Source organism: Podarcis erhardii, assembly GCF_964252035.2.
Source record: "Podarcis erhardii genome assembly, chromosome: 1".
In the NCBI taxonomy this organism is placed as follows: Eukaryota; Metazoa; Chordata; class Lepidosauria; order Squamata; family Lacertidae; genus Podarcis; species Podarcis erhardii.
In genome coordinates, this window is record NC_138497.1 from 132,164,663 (window position 1) to 132,183,597 (window position 18,935).

General features: G+C 43.1%; 1 protein-coding gene across 1 annotated transcript in view; it reads left to right on the plus strand.

Annotated features, from left to right (window-relative positions):
* ADAM23 (ADAM metallopeptidase domain 23) overlaps positions 1-18,935 on the plus strand; it is a gene marked incomplete at its 5' end in the record, with an annotated part of 64,590 nt that overhangs the window by 23,526 nt on the left and 22,129 nt on the right. The window contains 13 exons of the mRNA XM_081856391.1: positions 1,527-1,693; positions 2,101-2,185; positions 4,769-4,859; positions 6,717-6,765; positions 7,972-8,071; positions 8,407-8,478; positions 8,977-9,069; positions 11,175-11,255; positions 11,910-11,960; positions 14,878-14,941; positions 16,183-16,288; positions 17,122-17,241; positions 17,645-17,813. Of these exons, the coding sequence (XP_081712517.1) occupies positions 1,527-1,693; positions 2,101-2,185; positions 4,769-4,859; positions 6,717-6,765; positions 7,972-8,071; positions 8,407-8,478; positions 8,977-9,069; positions 11,175-11,255; positions 11,910-11,960; positions 14,878-14,941; positions 16,183-16,288; positions 17,122-17,241; positions 17,645-17,813 (1,248 nt within the window). The remainder of the gene's footprint in view (positions 1-1,526; positions 1,694-2,100; positions 2,186-4,768; positions 4,860-6,716; positions 6,766-7,971; positions 8,072-8,406; positions 8,479-8,976; positions 9,070-11,174; positions 11,256-11,909; positions 11,961-14,877; positions 14,942-16,182; positions 16,289-17,121; positions 17,242-17,644; positions 17,814-18,935) is intronic.

Sequence of the window (18,935 nt, forward strand, 5' to 3'; positions counted from 1 at the left end):
TGGAGTACCACCTCAATTAGGGCAGCTTCCAGATTTGTACGGTAGGCAATTGTGTTGGACTTGTAGGAAGGAATATTGCTCTGCTCCCGCTCCGCTGAACTTTCCAAGCTCTGAACGTCCAATCTCACTGAACATTCCCTTGTTGTTTGTATTAGAGCTTAGCGAGCGTTCTGCTGAGCCAAGGAAGGAGTCCGGCTTGAGCAGCATGTAGTTACACTCCTCTTCCTCTGCCTCTTCCCGAAGTGATCTGTGGGGCTTTACACAGCATTTCCCACAGCGTACTGTAGGAACTAAATCAGTTAGGGAACCTCCAGCCTGAAGACCTATTTGGGCCAGCCAGCACCCGCTCATTGGGCTCACAAGAATGCTTGGGCCAACCCGTGTCTACCTTCCCTGCATCTGATGTCATCTGAGGGGCAAGTAAGGGGTTGCGCCAAAAGGACACTTACTACCAATTGGCAGTGCCTTCAAAGCCTCTTCTGCACCACTGCCTGCGGACTGCCTTGCCAGAGTGGTGCATGCTCTAGTTATCTCCCGCTTGGACTACTGCAATGCGCTCTACGTGGGGCTACCTTTGAAGGTGACCCAGAAACTACAACTAATACAGAATGCGGCAGCTAGACTGGTGACTGGGAGCGGCCGCCGAGACTATATAACACTGGTCTTGAAAGACCTGCATTGGCTCCCAGTACGTTTCCGAGCACAATTCAAAGTGTTGGTGCTGACCTTTAAAGCCCTAAACAGCCTCGGTCCAGTATATCTGAAGGAGTGTCTCCACCCCATCTTTCTACCCGGACACTGAGGTCCAGCACCAAGGGCCTTCTGGCGGTTCCCTCACTGCGAGAAGCCAAATTACAGGGAACCAGGCAGAGGGCCTTCTCGGTAGTGGCTCCCTCCCTGTGGAACGCCCTCCCACCAGATGTCAAAGAGAACAACAACTACCAGACTTTTAGAAGACATCTGAAGGCAGCCCTGTTTAGGGAAGCTTTTAATGTCTGATGTATTACAGTATTTTAATATTTTTTTGGAAGCCGCCCAGAATGGCTGGGGAAGCCCAGCCAGATGGGTGGGATATAAATAAATTATTATTATTATTATTATTATTATTATTATTATTATTATTATTCACTTCCCAAGTGCCTTTCAACCAGTGCTTCAGAAGCACTGCAGAAAGCGCTTTGCAATCCCCACACTCAGGGATCAGCTAGTTGTCAGGCATTTGAGAAGCGCTGCGCAAAGTACTTTGCAAGTCTTATGCTCAGCGCTTCCCAAGCTTAGGACTGGTAGGGTTGGTGAAAGATGAAGAACTAGTGCAGTAAATAAGATGGCTCTACATAAGCATTTGCAGTGTTGAATTTAGTGCAATGTTGATTCTTTTAAAGGAGACTGGAGGTGTATTGGCTAATTGTATTCCAATCTTTCCCTCCTGCTTTACCCCTTTTGTCCTTCCACTGACTCTGACTGGCTAACTGTGCACGCTTTGACCCAGTGTTCTACTCCTGTGCCTGTCCTGTATCTGCCCACAGATTTACAAGGAGCAGCTGAATACCAGGGTTGTTTTGGTTGCTGTTGAAACCTGGTCGGACAGAGATCGTATAAATGTCCACCCTGACCCAAGACAGATGCTTCATGATTTTTCCAAATATCGACAGAATTTCATCAAGCAGCGTGCTGATGCTGTACACCTCCTCTCGTATGTAGCGCAAGCTCTGTTTGGTACATGGTCTCTCTTTCCTGAAGGCCTCTTTTTCTAGTTCTTACTCTGTATGCTTATTTATATCTCATAGGTATATCTTAAATGCTGCTTCTTTTAGGTATTTTATTATTATAATTTTTAAAAAAACACAGAATGCAGTGGAATCATTTTTATCCTCTCCTTACTGTTGTCTGAAAGAGGAGAAGCCACTTTAGTTCAACAGTAAAACACATGCTTTGCATGGGGGTGGAATCCAGCCTTGGACCTTGACATTTCTTGCTAGGGCCGTAATGGAAATGAAATTCCCAATAATTTACATGTGCCAAATAAGAAGATATTTGTAGGGCATCGTAAATGTGTGAGATAACGCTTTTTAATATTGTTTCGTTTATCTTGTTCTTCAGGAATGTGACATTTCATTACAAAAGAAGCAGCCTGAGCTATTTTGGAGGAATTTGTTCTGTGTCTAGAGGTGTTGGAGTAAATGAGGTAACATTTCTCTTTTGAAGGTCTTGTGAGGAAGGGAAAATTTATGAAATAGTTCCCGCGTCATATACCTTCTTTTTAAACGGTGCTTCTCGTCTTATGTTCAAAAATTTCAGATTTTTTTTCATAGATATTCCTAAAAGTCTCAAGCCTGAATTGCAGTCGACTGAAAATAATTTGACCTTTTATTCTAGAGTCAGCTTAGCATAGAACACTTGAATACAGGCTGAAGGCAGCCATATCTCACTGTAAGGAAGACAGGACAAACCCTCTATGAGAGATGAATCAGTTCTCTTTATAATGCTATTCATTAGAAAAAAAAGAAAGGAAATCTTCAAGCATTTAAGGGTCCAGTACACTACTGATAAAGTGGCATGCTTTGGGTAAAGCCTGTGTTGTGGATTATTTGCAAAACTGTAAGCCTTGATTTCTGTCAATTAGTTCAATATTGGTTGTTGTGCTTGGAACGTAGGCTTTAAGAAAGATTCCGGAATTAGAATTTCTCTAATGCGTTAGGCCTTTTGGACCATGCTGTCTCCTAGATTCCTCATATTGGAATCAAAATGGCCATTGAGGCAATAGGTAAATACTTCTTCTCAAGCAAGGTGTCGTACCTGTTTTAGCTGTTTCTGCCCTATGTGTCATACCCCATATTGTTCTTGGGGGGGGGATCCCCCAAACCTAAGAAGCAGCTTTTCAGGTAGCTTGGGGGAAGGCCTGCAGTGAATAGGGTGAATCCGTGAAAATGAGGTGTCCATCCTTCCACCTCCATTGAACGGAACCGCGCGTTTCTGTTTTGATTTCTTCAAGTCAGTGCACCCAAATGGTTGCGTCAAAGTGTCGTTTGACTGCAGTTGGAAATCGAAAGATACTTTGGTTGGCCTGCAACTAAGTGTGAAATAACCTTAAAGTAGTCCTCTGCACATACAAAATTTGTTGCTGTTTTTTGAAAGCTCTATACCAAAGGTGGGGAACCTGTAGCTCTAGAGATGTGGTTGAACTACAACTCCCAACACCCCGTCATTGTGCGTTCTGGCTAGGGCTGAAGTTGAGAGCTGCCAACTTGTAACCCTTCAGATATTGTAGATGTCAGGAAAATGGTCTAGAGCAAAGCTTTCCAAACTTTTCATGTTGGTGGCTTGCATCATTTAGACATGCATCATTTCACAATACAGTAAAGGGAAAGGGACCCCTGACCATTAGGTCCAGTCGTGACCGACTCTGGGGTTGCAGCGCTCATCTCGCTTTATCTGCCGAGGGAGCCGGAGTACAGCTTCCGGGTCATGCGGCCAGCATGACTAAGCCGCTTCTGGCGAACCAGAGCAGCACACGGAAATGCCGTTTACCTTCCCGCCGGAGCGGTACCTATTTATCTACTTGCACTTTGAGGTGCTTTCAAACTGCTAGGTTGGCAGGAGCTGGGACCGAGCAACGGGAGCTCACCCCGTTGCGGGGATTCGAACCGCCGACATTCTGATTGGCAAGCCCTAGGCTCTGTGGTTTAACCCACAGCACCACCTGCTTCCTTCACAATACAGTAGTTCAGTTTTACTAGCAAACCTGAGGAGCACGGGGAGCACCTACACACTGCAGCTGACACACTAATGCTTTGCGACACACAGTTTGGAAAGCTGTGGTCTGGAGTTTTATTTTTGCATGAATTTGGGGTATTCTCACACACAATAATGAATCTCCCTATCCTATATGGTGTCAGTTTTTGTGGTGAGTTATTGAGGGTTCTTTTGGCTGCATAAATAAAAGTTATTCACAAGGTAACTATGTAGCATATGTTATACTGACATTACTGCTTCCAAGTGAAATCTCTGGCCATTAGCTGCCATGGCAACAAATCACCTGTACTTGATCAACCCTTTAGTTATGTAAAGGGCCATTCTCTGAACAAGAGAGAATGTACCAGGCTATCTATTTTAACAAGTAGAGAGTTATCTGCTTCATAAAAGGCTGTCTACTTGTAAAAAAAGAATGTTGAGTACGATTCTTTAAAGTGTAATGAAGACTGTAACTGTTAGGAACAGTGCAAAAACAGTTAAATGTATAATTCACTACATGAGCAAAAGATGGGAAAAATCATATTGTTGCATGTAGAATGGGACAAAAGGGTGCAGAGAGTTGAGGCTTTATGCAAGACGTTGAAGTGGGGATTTACAATGCCTAAACATACATTTCCACATGCACTATAGCTTTAAGCTGGTTTTACTTATATGAATGGACCAGCTCCAACATACCTTATCATACTGTGTGTCAACACTGTTTTTATTTTTTAGACTCTTGTATTCATTTTGGGAAAATAATTATTTTGGAGGTGTCACTAATAAAACTGGACCCAAACATACATTTTTCATTCCAGAAACAGGTGTTCCTACTGTTTAAGTGTACATATAGTGAAGAGTTTGAGGATACGATCCTAAACACACATGAAAATAATTCGGATTAGTGAGATGTTTCCACTGTTTTAATGTGTGAATTCCATACAGAATAACTAGTTAAGCAAACATTTTCTCCTAGAAATTGCAATAATTGATAGTACTTTGGTGTGCTCTCTACCTGAATCTCCTTTTCCAACAGTATGGCCTACCCTGGGCAATGGCACAAGAACTATCCCAAAGTCTGGCTCAGAATTTAGGAATACAGTGGGAGCCAGGGGCCAGAAAACCAAGTAGGTATTTGGCATACGATCTCTTTTGTTTTTATGTACAAATTGAATTTGTAAAACTTCTACATATTTTGGACTTTTCATTCTGTATAAACAGGGGTCAGCAAACTTTTTCAAGAGGGGGCCGGTCCACTGTCGCTCAGACCTTGTGGGGCGCCGGACCCACCCCCTCCCGAAAGGCCCCCCCCCCCCCGCTGATGCCACTCACGCTGCAGCCGCCACCGCCGCCTCGCCTTCGGCAACATCAGTGTCCTCTGTTTTGGTGGGGTGCAGAGCTCTGCGCCGCTGTCTCTTCCTCCCACTTGGCCGCCTCAGTAGGAAGGAAGGGGCGGTGCCCAGAGGCGTCCACGGCTTCTGATTGGCTGCAGGAGCTTCCTGCAGCCAATCAGAAACCGTGCCGCAGAAGTCAGTCTCCGCATGGCGAGGCCTCCACTCCGTACCTGTTTAGCCTGACTGAGCGGGCGGCAGGGTCTGCAAGGTTCGCAGGCCGGATTAACGAGCCTGGTGGGCCATATACAGACCACGGACCTTAGTTTGCCAACCTCTGTTTACAGTGGTGCCGCGCAAGACGAATGCCTCGCAAGACGAAAAACCCGCTCGCTAGACGAAAGGGTTTTCCGTTTTTCGAGGCGCTTCGCAAGACAAATTTCCCTATGGGCTTGCTTCACAAGACGAAAACGTCTTGCGAGTCTTGCGACTTTTTCCGCTCCCCCCCCCTTTTTCTAAGCCGCTAATAGCCGTTAATAGCCGCTTTGCCGCTAAGCCGCTAATAGCCGCTAATAGCGCTAATCCGCTAAGCCGCTAATAGGGTTGCTTCGCAAGACGAAAAAACCGCAAGACGAAGAGACTCGCGGAACAGATTCTTTTTGTCTTGCGAGGCACCACTGTAAATAAAGGATTGGGCTGCAACAGCTGTTCTGTCCTTTCCTTGCCATTCCAGTACCAATCTTCTTCTGGGGTTTGTTGGATTCTGTGCAGACACCTGGGATGTAGTGTGCAGAGGGGAAGGAGATCAACCAAAATCAGATGGAGGCACCTTGCACAAGCAGACATTTTACTTGTCCAACTCTGTTCAACACATAAAGTTCATAATAAAGGATCTGGAACGACCATTTGTGTAGCAAATGAGGCTTCCACCCATTGCGGTGTTGTAAAACAATGCATTTTATAACCAGCAGCTAATTAATTTTTTGTTGTTATGGAGTAAGGAGATGCTATGACTTTATTGACTTTATTATTTTGAGGAACTTGTTGTTTGTTTCATATACTGTTGTGTTTGATGTTACAGTGATTGCAGGGTTGGTTGTTTTTTAATGGTATCGAGATTATTGCAAGCCGCTTTGAGCTCAGCATTTGTTGTTTGAAAAGTGGAATACAAATATGAAATGAATGTAAATCAACTAACATATGTCCTTGGTTGAGGCTTGCTGTGGCTTACACTTGCTCATTCATGTTGTGATAAACTACCACTTACTGTGACATGCAGATGTGGGCACTGGCCTTGAACTGACACATAGTGACTTGAGCATACACTCAGAGGCTAGAGAGCTCAAACTGCATTCAAGCTGGCAAAGGAACGATAGAGACTAGAAAAGAAATGATCTCTGCTGGATTTTGTTAATGAACCTCTAATGGAAAACAGCAGCTATTTTCTACTAGGGGTACTTTATCCTAAAACATATCTTTATTTGGTTATGTAGTGCTTGATGTATTCAACACTTCAGACAGATACGGGAGCAGAAATGCTTCTTATCCACCCTCCTCTCTTTTATGCTATGCGAAGGGTTTATTTTTTATTACTCATATATATTTTTAACTACTTTCATTCTTGGTTTTGCATTTTTCATTTTGTTTCAGAAGGATGTGAGTGCACAGAATCCTGGGGTGGATGCATCATGGAGGAAACAGGGTGAGTTGTAATAATTGGTACCTGTTACAGATTTTGGTTTTTCCCGGTTCTTCAGAACTAAAATAAGCAGTCTATGTTTAGACTCATTTCTGGGGTGCATGCAGCATAGCAAGAATTATTTACAGGGCTTGGTAAGACATAAACGGGACCACCTCTCCCGGTATTACCCACGGAGAGCCTCAAGGTCCATAAATAGCAACACCCTAGTGGTCCCGGGCCCTAAGGAAGTTAGATTAGCTTCAACCAAAGCCCAGGGCCTTTTCAACTCTGGCTCCGGCCTGGTGGAACGCTCTGCCTCATGAGACCAGGGCCCTGCAGGATCTGATTTCTTTCCGCAGGGCCTGTAAGACAGAGTTGTTCCGCCTGGCCTTTGGCTTGGAGCCAATTTGATTCCCTCCCTCTCTTTCTTTTTTGCTTTCCTTCTCCTGTGATGAGGCTGCATTTTAATATTTTAATGTTTCTGTTATGTACTGAGTTGAATAGGATCCAAACTGCAGCAGTCTGATTGGTCCTAGAACAATAGGATCCAAATTGCAGCAGTCTGATTGGTCCTAGAACAATGCAGTAGTATGATTGGTTGGCAGGAACCACCCAATCATGCTCCAGATATAAGTGAATCCACAACCTGATTGGCTTACAGTAGAATTCCAGAATTAGCCAATCATGTGCAGCCCATTGTGTAAATAATGTATATAAAGCAGATACTTTGAGGGGACTTTCATTCATTCCTCCTCACCACTGTGAGCTGAATAAAGAGCATGAAATCACTTTGCGACTCTGAGTATATTTCAGTTTCAATATTTTAATGTTGTATTTTAATTTTGTTTTTAAGTTGTATTCATTCAATTTGTTTTTATTATTACTTGTTAGCCGCCCTGAGCCCGGCCTTGGCTGGGGAGGGCGGGGTATAAATAAAATTTATTATTATTATTATTATTATTATTAACCATGACTTAACATCAGTGAACAGCAAACTAATGCATCCTGCTCAATATTCCTACTTTGCTGATATCCTAGCATGAGCAGCAGACTAAAAACCTGGGAGCACCATGTCATCCCAACTGAGATTGTGGTTTGTTTCTCCCTAAACACACAACAGTCAGAAAGCAAGCAAAGAATGTGGTTTATCTAGTGTTTGTCCAGTAAATTATTTACTGTGAAGCATTTTTCTCATTCTTTTTTTCTTTTTCTTTTTTGGCCTTTCAGTGTCTACCACCCCAGAAAATTCTCAAGGTGCAGCATTGCAGAATACAAAGATTTTTTGCTTCGAGGGGGAGGTTCCTGTCTTTTCAACAAGCCAACAAAGGTACCTTGATTTAGGGTGGAGCTGGATCCCAGCATAAATTATCCCTTGGGGAGAAAAGTGGCTTAGGGATGGGAGCAAGTTTACATGGTTAGGAAAGGGTTAAGGAGATCGCCCTCCACTGGCCCCTTATTTAATTTGAAGACATTTGTGGGTGTGTGCAGTCATGCAGGTGCAAAAATATATAATATTATATTGATTGATTGAATTTAGATACTGCCCTATACCCTGAGGTCTCAGGGCAGTTCACAGAATAATTCAGTATGCACCTGGATCATTTAATGATAAACAGTTGTGATCTTTTAAATAATAGTGCTTTGTGTATTTGTGTTTTTCAGTTGTTTGACACCACTGAATGTGGAAATGGGTATGTGGAACCAGGAGAAGATTGTGATTGTGGTTTCCAAACGGTACCATTTTTTATACACATATACCCAGTTACTTTATCCTTCCCATCCATAAGATGAAGTGTCCCTTAAAATGAAAGCTCAGATAATGCTTGCTTAACCATGAGGCTCATGGTGTATATTTTAACTACTGTAGCAAAATAATTGAGTCAGTGGACCCTTATAAAAAGGAACTCATTCTTTTAGTGAGAAATTCATAAAAGAATTTTTAAGCTCCATATTGTTTAAAGCCTTGAGTTGTTCACCTTAATTGGACCATTTGAATCCAGAATCCTAAATAAAACGTATGCGTTAAAGTTAATTATTATACTTACTTTCTTCTTCTTACTTTAGTATATAATATTCCTTGCACTGGATCGCGGCATAGTTTTATGGTGCAACCATATATGAACACTGTCAATTTATCATTTTAGTCAATACATGATTGAATTGTTTGTATGATTGTTCGCGGTAGTTAACTTTGATTTTTAGTATTGATTGATCAGAATGTGTTTTCCGCAGGATTGCAAAGCAGATCTGTGCTGTAAGAAATGCTCACTTTCTAATGGAGCTCATTGCAGTAATGGTCCATGTTGTAATGAAACCTCCTGTCTTGTGAGTTTGTTTTTTTAAAACTTTTTTACCTTTGCTAGAAATATGGGCTAAACCGCCCTCTCTATGTGCTGCAAATGGCTGAAGCTAATTTAAGAGACTTTTAATGGGGCTCAGTAGCTGATACCATGATAAAACATCATATACAGTGAATTGATAACTACATATCATAAGCAATGATAGTGCACCATCTGATGAAGTATGTTTACAATGTTCTCTCAAAGCTCTTTACGTTGGACACCTCTGTTGTATAGAAGTATACACTCTGATAGAATACTACAAATGCTCTTATTCTGCTTTCCTGTTCTTTGTTATTAGTAACACAAAAAAACATTAATTGCTCTTCTCCTGGTTTCATGATACAGAGGGGAGGGAAAGCTGAGTGTAGTCAGATGTGCACTCTGGACTTTAAGAAGGCCAAATTCAAAAAGCTTAAAAGTGAGATTCCATGGTCAGAAATACTCAAAGAGAAGGGAGTCCAAGATGGATGGGAGTTTCTTAAAGGTGGAATTTTGAAGCCCCAAATGCAGACAGTTCCAACAAGAAAGAAAAGTGGGAGGCATCTAAAGAAACCAGTGTGGCTGCATAAGGAGCTTAGAGATAGGAGCTGAGATTTAAGAAGGGCATTATTAGAAATGGAAGACAGGGGAAATCACAAAGGAGGAGTATACACAAATAGTCAACAGATGCAGGCTGTCAGGTGGGCCAAAGCTCAGGATGAGCTCAGGCTTGCAAGAGAGGTTAAAAATACTAATAAAGGTTTATTAGAGGAAGAACAAGTGGTAGGTACTCTGCATGGAGAAGGCGAAGAAATGCTATTGGGTGACAGAGAGAAGGCAGAATGAAAAATGACTCCTCCAAGTCCACCCCCTGTCTCTTCCTCCTCTGGGGGATGGTAGGAATCACTCTGGGCACTGTACCTGTCACAGCTACTCAGGCCCAGGATCGGTGTCTGAGATGAGAGCATAGAATCAATTTTTGCAGCTCCAATGACACAGCACTGCTTCCTGACAGTCCTATTTCTGTGATTCACAGGGAATGCCTCTTGCAATCGGCCCTCTGTGTGTGTCTTGCAATGGGCAATCTTTCTCCTAGGGACACCCCTCCTGTGTTGCTGTTCCAGCACAGTCCACTCAGCTCTATTGAGAAACTCTGCATCTTGTCCAGGGGCTTGAAGTGTGGCTAAGCAGCCCTCAAGCTGCTGTACCTTCTCTTCCATCAAGACAGCCGGTTTGCACTTGCTACAAGTGTACTTTTGCACGTTCTCCAGCAGGAAGACAAACCAGTGTTGCAGGTCACTGCAGCATCTTCTCTCAGCCTCCATGTCTTTTGGTCTTGTGCACACCATGAGACAGTACAGAGGTGCCCCGCAAGACGAATGCCTCGCAAGACGGAAAACTCGCTAGACGAAAGAGTTTTCCGTTTTGGAGGTGCTTCGCAAAACGAATTTCCTATGGGCTTGCTTTGCAAGATGAAAATGTCTTGTGAGTTCCTGCGGGGTTTTTTTTTCCTTCCCCCCCCTTTTTCTAAGCCGCTAAGCCGCTTATCTGCTTATCTGCTTATCCGATAAGCCGCTAAAAGCCGCTAATAGCGCTAATCCGCTAAGCCGTCAATGGGCTTGCTTCGCAAGACGAAAAAACCGCTAGACAAAGAGACTCACAGAACGGATTCTTTTCGTCTTGCGAGGCACCACTGTACTCCGCCCGCCCCCCAAAACTCTCTGCTAAATGCCCTCGCAAACACCCCTGTTCACGAGCTCCGGGTCATGAACTCCCAGCGGCTGCAATGAGCTAAGTCTAACTGTTGCTGGCTGCTAAACTGCCCCTGACTTCTTTACACAGAAACAGCCACGGAGGCTATCACTGAGAGCAGAGGAGGGATGCCGAGAGGGGCTGCTTAATCTCTTCCTTTCTTGTCACTTTTCCAGTCAAAATCAACACCTCTCTCCCACCCCACCCTGAATCAAATTGCCTTCTCACCAGTGGGGTAAAAAATGCATTCCTCTATTTAATCATTATTCCTACTCATTAAAGAAAAGCTATGCATGCTTGGAGTGATTTTTATTTAAGCCATCTTAGTTATCAATACAAAAATCTTCTGACTTCCAGTTCTTTCCCCGAGGCTTCGTATGTCGCTCTCCAGTGAATGAGTGTGATATTACAGAGATCTGTCCTGGGGACTCTGGCCAGGTAATTAAGTTAGATGCGTTCCACACTACCTTGTAAAACAGTGAAATCATTATTATTATTACTTTCATGGGGACTGTAAGATTCTTTCAGTGAGAGGGAGATGTGGAGAAGATTAATTTATTATTATCTAATTTATTATTGTGCATTCCTAAAACCTAGCCTGAATTGTGTTTTCCTAAAAGGAAACTCAGGCATCTTTGTACATCTTTGCTCATGTGTGTGTGTGTGCATGCGCGCAGTGGATTATCAAGTAAAGAAATGCCAGGGCAATTAATTGTAAGAGAATCAATTAAAGATGCACAGACATGCTTACCCCCATTTTTCTCTGATGTAACAGGTATTATTTTAAAAGAGGCATTCATTTTTGTGCGAAAGAGAGGGCAGATGCTCCAAAAATGATATGTGCAGTTTTATAGTTTGTACTCATGCTAAAGATAATTAAGCATTTTAAAAATCTGCTGCCCAGTTAATCATGGGTGTCTTTTCAATCCATTTAATCTAACCAATTAAGCAACCAAATGTTGCAGCCAACCTCAGTATTCATAACATTTTGTTTAATTGCTCTTTCTTGGTATTCTTTTGTCTGCCTATATACCAAATGTGTTGTCCTATAATTCAAACCTTTATAATGAGATGATCCCTTTCATCCTTCAGTGCCCACCAAATCTTCATAAGCAAGATGGATTTGCTTGTGATGCAAATCAGGTAAGTAAGTCTTTAATATATATAGTACAGAATATTTATTTTTTGCCAGGCTATATTTTTTATCTCTTGGTCTTTTTATTTGCTGTTTGCTTCATTCATTGTTTTTATGTTGTCTCAATTGTTGTGAGGCTTCTAGCCACTTCATGTTTTTTTTTTTTTAAAAAAAGGTAAGTTTTTAATGTTTGCTGTTTTGCTGTTTTAGATGTTTTAATTTATTGCAAGCCAGCCAGAGTGGCAGGGGCAACCCAGTCAGATGGGTGGTATATAAATAAATTATTATTATTTTCATTCTTAAAGAAGAAAACTCAAACTACAAAGTCTTTAGATAAAGAGTGCATGTAAAATTCATGCTGTTCATTAACTTAATGGTTGCCCCGATGGCTAAGTTGTGAGTTGGAGCTGACTCCCTAAAAATTATTTTGGCCCCTCAATACCCCTAACAATTGGGCAATTTAAAATAATTGGGTGTTGCTGTTGTGGTGTTGTGATGACTCTGCTGTAGAGCTATTATGAAGGGCCTTCTAAAACTCAGCCACCTCCGCCACCTTGCACCTTTGCCACCTTGTGAAGTCCTCCACTAACCGTCTCCCTCAGTTGTGGTGCCACTGCAAGGTTTTATGGCTCAGAAAACAGGAAGGAGCACTCCTCTCTGTTTCCTGATCTCCAGCACCATTGTGCCAGGCTCCAAACCAGAGGGAGAAGAGGCTGCTTTGCAACGTGTGTGGGAGGGCTTTTCTCTGGGATAGAAAGCAGAACGGTAGGGGGCAGACTGCCTTGAGTGTATGCATTGCCAATCTCTCTCTGTGTGTGTCTGCCCCCCTGCCTGTGCGTATGTTCCTGAATGTGTGTGTCTTCTGGTATGAGTGTACAAGGCAGTGTGTGTTGACCAGTTTTGCAATGGCCACAGCTGACCTATGGTCCTTAAAGACTTGCACAATCCTGAGCACGTGGCTCTTGGGTTGAAACAGTTTGGCCACCCCTGCAATAGTAGTATCCAGTGCTCAGCCTGCATATATACTGTATTTTTCACTCTATAAGACACACATTTTCCCCTCCAAAAACGAAGGGGAAATGTGTGTGCATCTTATGGAGCGAATGCAGGCTCCTTGGCTTCAACGCGAAGCCTCCGAAGCGCAGTGGGAGCGCTCCTGCCGCGCTCCGGAGGCTTCGGGTTCCTTTTGCTGAAGGGTAGGTGCCCCTTCATCTAAGGCGCAGCACCCCTTTAGCTAAGCAGGAGGAGAAATGGAATGGGGCTCCGTTTCTCCTGCCGCTTCGCTTAAGGGGCGCTGCGCAGAGAGGGGGAGAATTTTTTTTCTTGTTCTCCCCCTCTAAAACAAGGTACGTCCTATGGTCGGGTGCGTCCTATAGAGCGAAAAATACGGTAACCCACCCTCAGCATTTAAGGAATCAGATTCTAACCTGCACTCAGCGTCTTCTAGGTATGCTCCATTACGTCTGGAATGACCTCTCTCGCAACATTCTCTCCCTGCCCTTCGAATCCCTCATAACTTATAAATGTTAGACAATAGCAACATGACCATTCTGAGGTTGTTGGATACTGGTACCTGTGCAGCATCTGTCAATGGGGAAACAATCCAGTTTTTCGCATGTTAAGATTTTATAGTCCTCTACTCTGAAGAAACAGGACGCGGGTGGCGCTGTGCGTTAAACCACAGAGCCTAGGACTTGCCGATCAGAAGGTCGGTGGTTCAAATCCCCGCAATGGGGTGAGCTCCCGTTGCTCAGTCCCTGCTCCTGCCAACCTAGCAGTTCGAAAGCACGTCAAAAGTGCAAGTAGATAAATAGGTACCGCTCCAGTGGGAAGGTAAACGGCGTTTCCATGCGCTGCTCTGGTTTGCCAGAAGCGGCTTAGTCATGCTGGCCACATGACCCAGAAGCTGTACGTCGCCTCCCTCGGCCAATAAAGTGAGATGAGCGCCGCAACCCCAGAGTCGATCACGACTGGACCTAATGGGTCCCTTTACACCTTACTATGAAGAAGCGGCTCTCTTACTGGGAACCATCAAATTGTAGGATTTGGAAGGGACTCTGGGAGGCATCCCATCTCAGCCTTGACATGAGCCAACAGTGTGACGCGGCAGCTAAAAAAGCCAATGCAATTCTGGGCTGCATCAATAGGAGTATAGCATCTAGATCAAGGGAAGTAATAGTGCCACTGTATTCTGCTCTGGTCAGACCTCACCTGGAGTACTGTGTCCAGTTCTGGGCACCACAGTTCAAGAAGGACACTGACAAACTGGAACGTGTCCAGAGGAGGGCAACCAAAATGGTCAAAGGCCTGGAAACGATGCCTTATGAGGAACGGCTAAGGGAGCTGGAGAAGAGGAGGTTAAGGGGTGATATGATAGCCATGTTCAAATATATAAAAGGATGTCACATAGAGGAGGGAGAAAGGTTGTTTTCTGCTGCTCCGGAGAAGCGGACACGGAGCAATGGATCCAAACTACAAGAAAGAAGATTCCACCTAAACATTAGGAAGAACTTCCTGACAGTAAGAGCTGTTTGACAGTGGAATTTGCTGCCAAGGAGTGTGGCGGAGTCTCCTTCTTTGGAGGTCTTTAAGCAGAGGCTTGACAACCATATGTCAGGAGTGCTCTGATGGTGTTTCCTGCTTGACAGGGGGTTGGACTCGATGGCCCTTGTGGTCTCTTCCAACTCTATGATTCTATGATTCTAGCCCACTGCAATGCAGGAATCTCCTACATGCAATACGGAGCAGTATTAATTTACATTTCCTAAAGAGACTGACTCAGGAAACTGCTCCAAGCATTCCCTTTAGTAACAAAGCAGTGTTGAAAAAGAAAAAGTATGTCTGTTGCTGATAAAATAGGTCAGCTTTTTCTTGTCCCTGTCTGAAAGACAAAATTTATATTAATTGCGGTTTGTTTCTATTTAGGGTCGTTGCTACAATGGAGAATGCAAGACGAGAGATAATCAGTGCAAATACATCTGGGGAACGAGTAGGTTGATTTAAGTATGCTGTATTCAGATGCATTTCTTTCTTGTTTGTGCGGCTTGCTTTTCCCTTTGGTATAATTTTTCAATTAAAATTGTACTTTTCAGTAATAAAAGGTAATGTTCAGAAAAGTCATTTTTGTAGTTTTTAATACACATGCATACACACGCATGCACGCGTACACACACACACTTCTTGTTGTTTAGTCGTTTAGTCGTGTCCAACTCTTCGTGACCCCATGGACCAGAGCACGTCAGGCACTCCTGTCTTCCACTGCCTCCTGCAGTTTGGTATATGTGCTGCCGAAGCGAGCACCACTGCCTCCTGCAGTTTGGTCAAACTCATGCTGGTAGCTTCGAGAACACTGTCCCACCATCTCGTCCTCTGTCGTCCCCTTCTCCTTGTGCCCTGCATCTTTCCCAACATCAGAGTCTTTTCCAGGGAGTCTTCTCTTCTCATGAGGTGGCCAAAGTATTGGAGCCTCAGCTTCAGGATCTGTCCTTCCTTTCTTCTATTTAAGCTTTCTTAGGGACAGGAAAGGCCTGTCTCCATCTGCATTCTAGAGCCATCATAGTACTTATGGCCACATTCTATATATATATATATATGAGACAGGCCTTTCCTGTCCTAAGAAAACTTAAATAGAGGAAAGTCTGCTGCCTACTCCTTTCTCTGGAGTCCTCTCAAAAGCCACTCTGTTTGGAGCCGAGAGACCCACCTGAATAATGTTGGGTGCAGTACCTGGGCTGTTAGCAGGAGAAGACAGTAGGAAAAACTTTCCTTTCATAAATTTCCTTAATCTTAGGCTCTAAACCCAATTTTGTGTAATTCTCCTTTTCTGCAGCAGCCCTGTGTCCCATTCTACATTTTTCAGGAAGCTCCCTTGACCTTCCTCTGCCTGAGGAAGAGGGGAAATTTTATTTCTGTAACTTTCTTAACTTAACCTTAGGATCTTTCTTCTTACTCATTTTTCACAATGTAATTTAATAAACTTTCAATGTACCGTCACTATGCATCACATGCTTTCCACTGTGTAGTGGTAAAAAAATAACCACCAAGTTCCTGGTGCATGTATTTTTACAAACACATTACATTTGTAACATGCAAAGCATTTAGGACATTCACCTTTAAAAAGTAACGCTAGCACCCTCAGCAGTTCCTATTCTCTTGGCTACTTTTTAACGGGAGAGCATTTTGCTTGCCTGGGTATGTTAGTAGAAATTACTGTCACTTTTTCTTCCATAGAGGCTTCAGGATCTCATAAACACTGTTACGAGAAGCTAAACACAGAAGGCACGAAAAAGGGAAACTGTGGAAAGGATGGAGAGAAATGGATTCCATGTAACAAGCAGTAAGTTTAACCTTTTAGAATGAATATAAACGTCGTGGTTAGAAATTCCAATTACTGTTTTGTGTTTCTGAAATAAGAAACCAGCCTGAGTTCCTTTGGGAGGAAGGTTGAGATATAAGTTCCATAAATATGCAATAAAAGTTTCAGTAGAGAATTTAAACACATTTAGGATACAAGACACTGTTGTGCTCAGCAGGGTTCTGAATTTCATAGCCCATTTCTCCATCTTATGCAGAGCTCATATTGTCTTTTAGTTACTTTCATTGCTTAGAAACACTTTGACCTGCTGATTTGTAGTGCTCTGTGTCACCACTCTCTACTATGCTGTGATCTCCTTTTAAAATTCTTTTACATTATATAATCTGAATAGATGCATATTCCATAAAGAGTGGAGAATAGGATCTGGCTGGTGAGTCGGGTCCTCAGCTAACCCACCATCTTCAGGCCATTTTGTCAGGTAGGCAGGGTAACCCACCTGTCAGTGGTCCAACCACACCATAACATCAGGTGACCCAGCTTCAAATGAAATATTTTTTCATTTCTTTGCACCTTGGCTTAGGCTCAAGGGGTTACTGCAAAGGAAGATTCCTTCAGCCTATATCAGTGGGGATTACAGTCAGTGCCCATCAGCCGATTTCCCCCTTGCTTTTGGCAGGGATCCGTTGTACTCGAGTTCCTGACCAAGAATTCTAAAGTGTAGCCTGTCCCACTGACCATTGGCTGATCAGTCCTGATTGCAATCTCAGCTTCAGCAGGATTCAGCTGCACTTGGGAACAATTTCCATTTTACAAAATAGGTCGTTAATGTAGTATGTTTTTATTTTATTTTACAGTGATGTGTTCTGTGGGTTATTGCTTTGTGCAAATCTTGATGGTGTTCCACGAATTGGTCACCTTCAGGGAGAAATTATCCCAACTTCTTTTTTCCACCAAGGTGTAGTAGTGAATTGCAGGTGAGTAGTGTCATATACAAGGTGTATTAATGCATTTTTAGCACTTTCAGTTGAATAATTAAGGTATATTTTGGAAGTTAACTTCTCAAGAACTAAAACCAAAATTTTGTTTCGTAAAACTTAAGTTTAGTTTACATTTCTGTAGTACATGCCCCAAACATTCTCTTTTAAGTATTGGTATCATTGCCTTCTAGACACCAATTTTTTATATCAATGTTTCTAAAACTTACCTGCTTTTGTTCTTGCTGCCCCATTGAAATAATTCAAAGTTTTACTATTGACTTCAGTGTAGTCAATATAGTACTTGCTTCTGAATATTTTGAGATCCGTGAGCTAGTTACATTTGCTTACTTTATAAACTTTTCAGTCATGCTAAGAGCATAAAAAAAACTTCCTCTTCCAGTTGTGCCCACGTACTTCTAGATGATGATACAGATTTAGGATATGTTGAAGATGGAGCTCCATGTGGTCCTCAGATGATGTGTATGGACAGAAGGTGTCTGTCTATCCAGTCTCTGAATATAAGCAGCTGCCCTATTGGTGCTAATGGAAAAGTTTGTTCTGGACATGGGGTAAGTCCCAACTAAGTTTTGCCCACTTTCCTAGTCCAGCTAAGATTAGTCCATTTTCCTAGTTCAATTAAAAAAACCATTTTGTAGTGTTTCCCACCATTAACCTGTATGTGTCTTCACACTGGACACTGAGAAAGAGATATTACTCTTTCTTCTCAGTACGTAGTTCTGTTTACCTTCATAAATGCTGGCTGATATTCCAGCAGGTGGGTTGTTTTTCCCAGTTGTGCCTAGAGCAGAACAACTTGCTGGAGATCTGGAAAATAAAGACCACAATTTTAATTTCATTTAAGAAATGAGTGCTTCTGGATTAGGCCTTTCTCATTCAGCGGTCTCTTGTCAGTAACTAACCCGCTGCCTACAGGAAGCTTTCAGTCTGCAAATGAGCACAATAGCGCTCTCTCACTCACATTCCCCAGCGTACGGTATTCAGAAGCAAATAGCCTTTGATACTGGAGGTAGAACATAGTCATGATGGCTAATAGACAATGATTGACGCATCATCTATGAATTTGTCTAATCCTCTTTTAAAATGGATGGCTCTCACCACTCTTCCTCATCCAGCCAGTCCTTGAAAGGCATTTTGGACTGCTTCAACTGGATCTGTTTGCAACTCCTTCCAACACTCAACTTCTCCAGGTCTTCTCTCATTTCCAGATGAGAGTGGTGAATGCTAGTCCTTGGCCAAGAGTCTCCATGTTGGCCCTGGTTTTTAGACCTACTCAGGCTCTCAATGGAGCCGTCATGACCGCTTCCTCTTTGCTTGGATTTGCTGATCCAGCGTCCCATGTGGTATCTGGATCTGAAGTGGGTGAATGTAGAAGAATGGTGTTTGGACAGCAGTGCCTGAAACTCAGGCTATTGATACCTTCATGGCATCCTGCATTCTTCCACAAAACAGATCAGTCAAAGTACCTGAAAGGCTTTCATTGCCTTGTGTGCCTCAAAGATGATTTTAGCTTCTTCTGTGTCCATTCAGCAGGTACATTACAGCTTTCAGGACACCGTGCTACCATCCTTTCGTTCCAATCCAGTCCACCCTCTTGAGAAAGTTTGGCATTGGATGTTTGATAGGCACTTGAGAAATGCTTGAATCGGGGGTGTATCTAGCTGCTCCAGCAC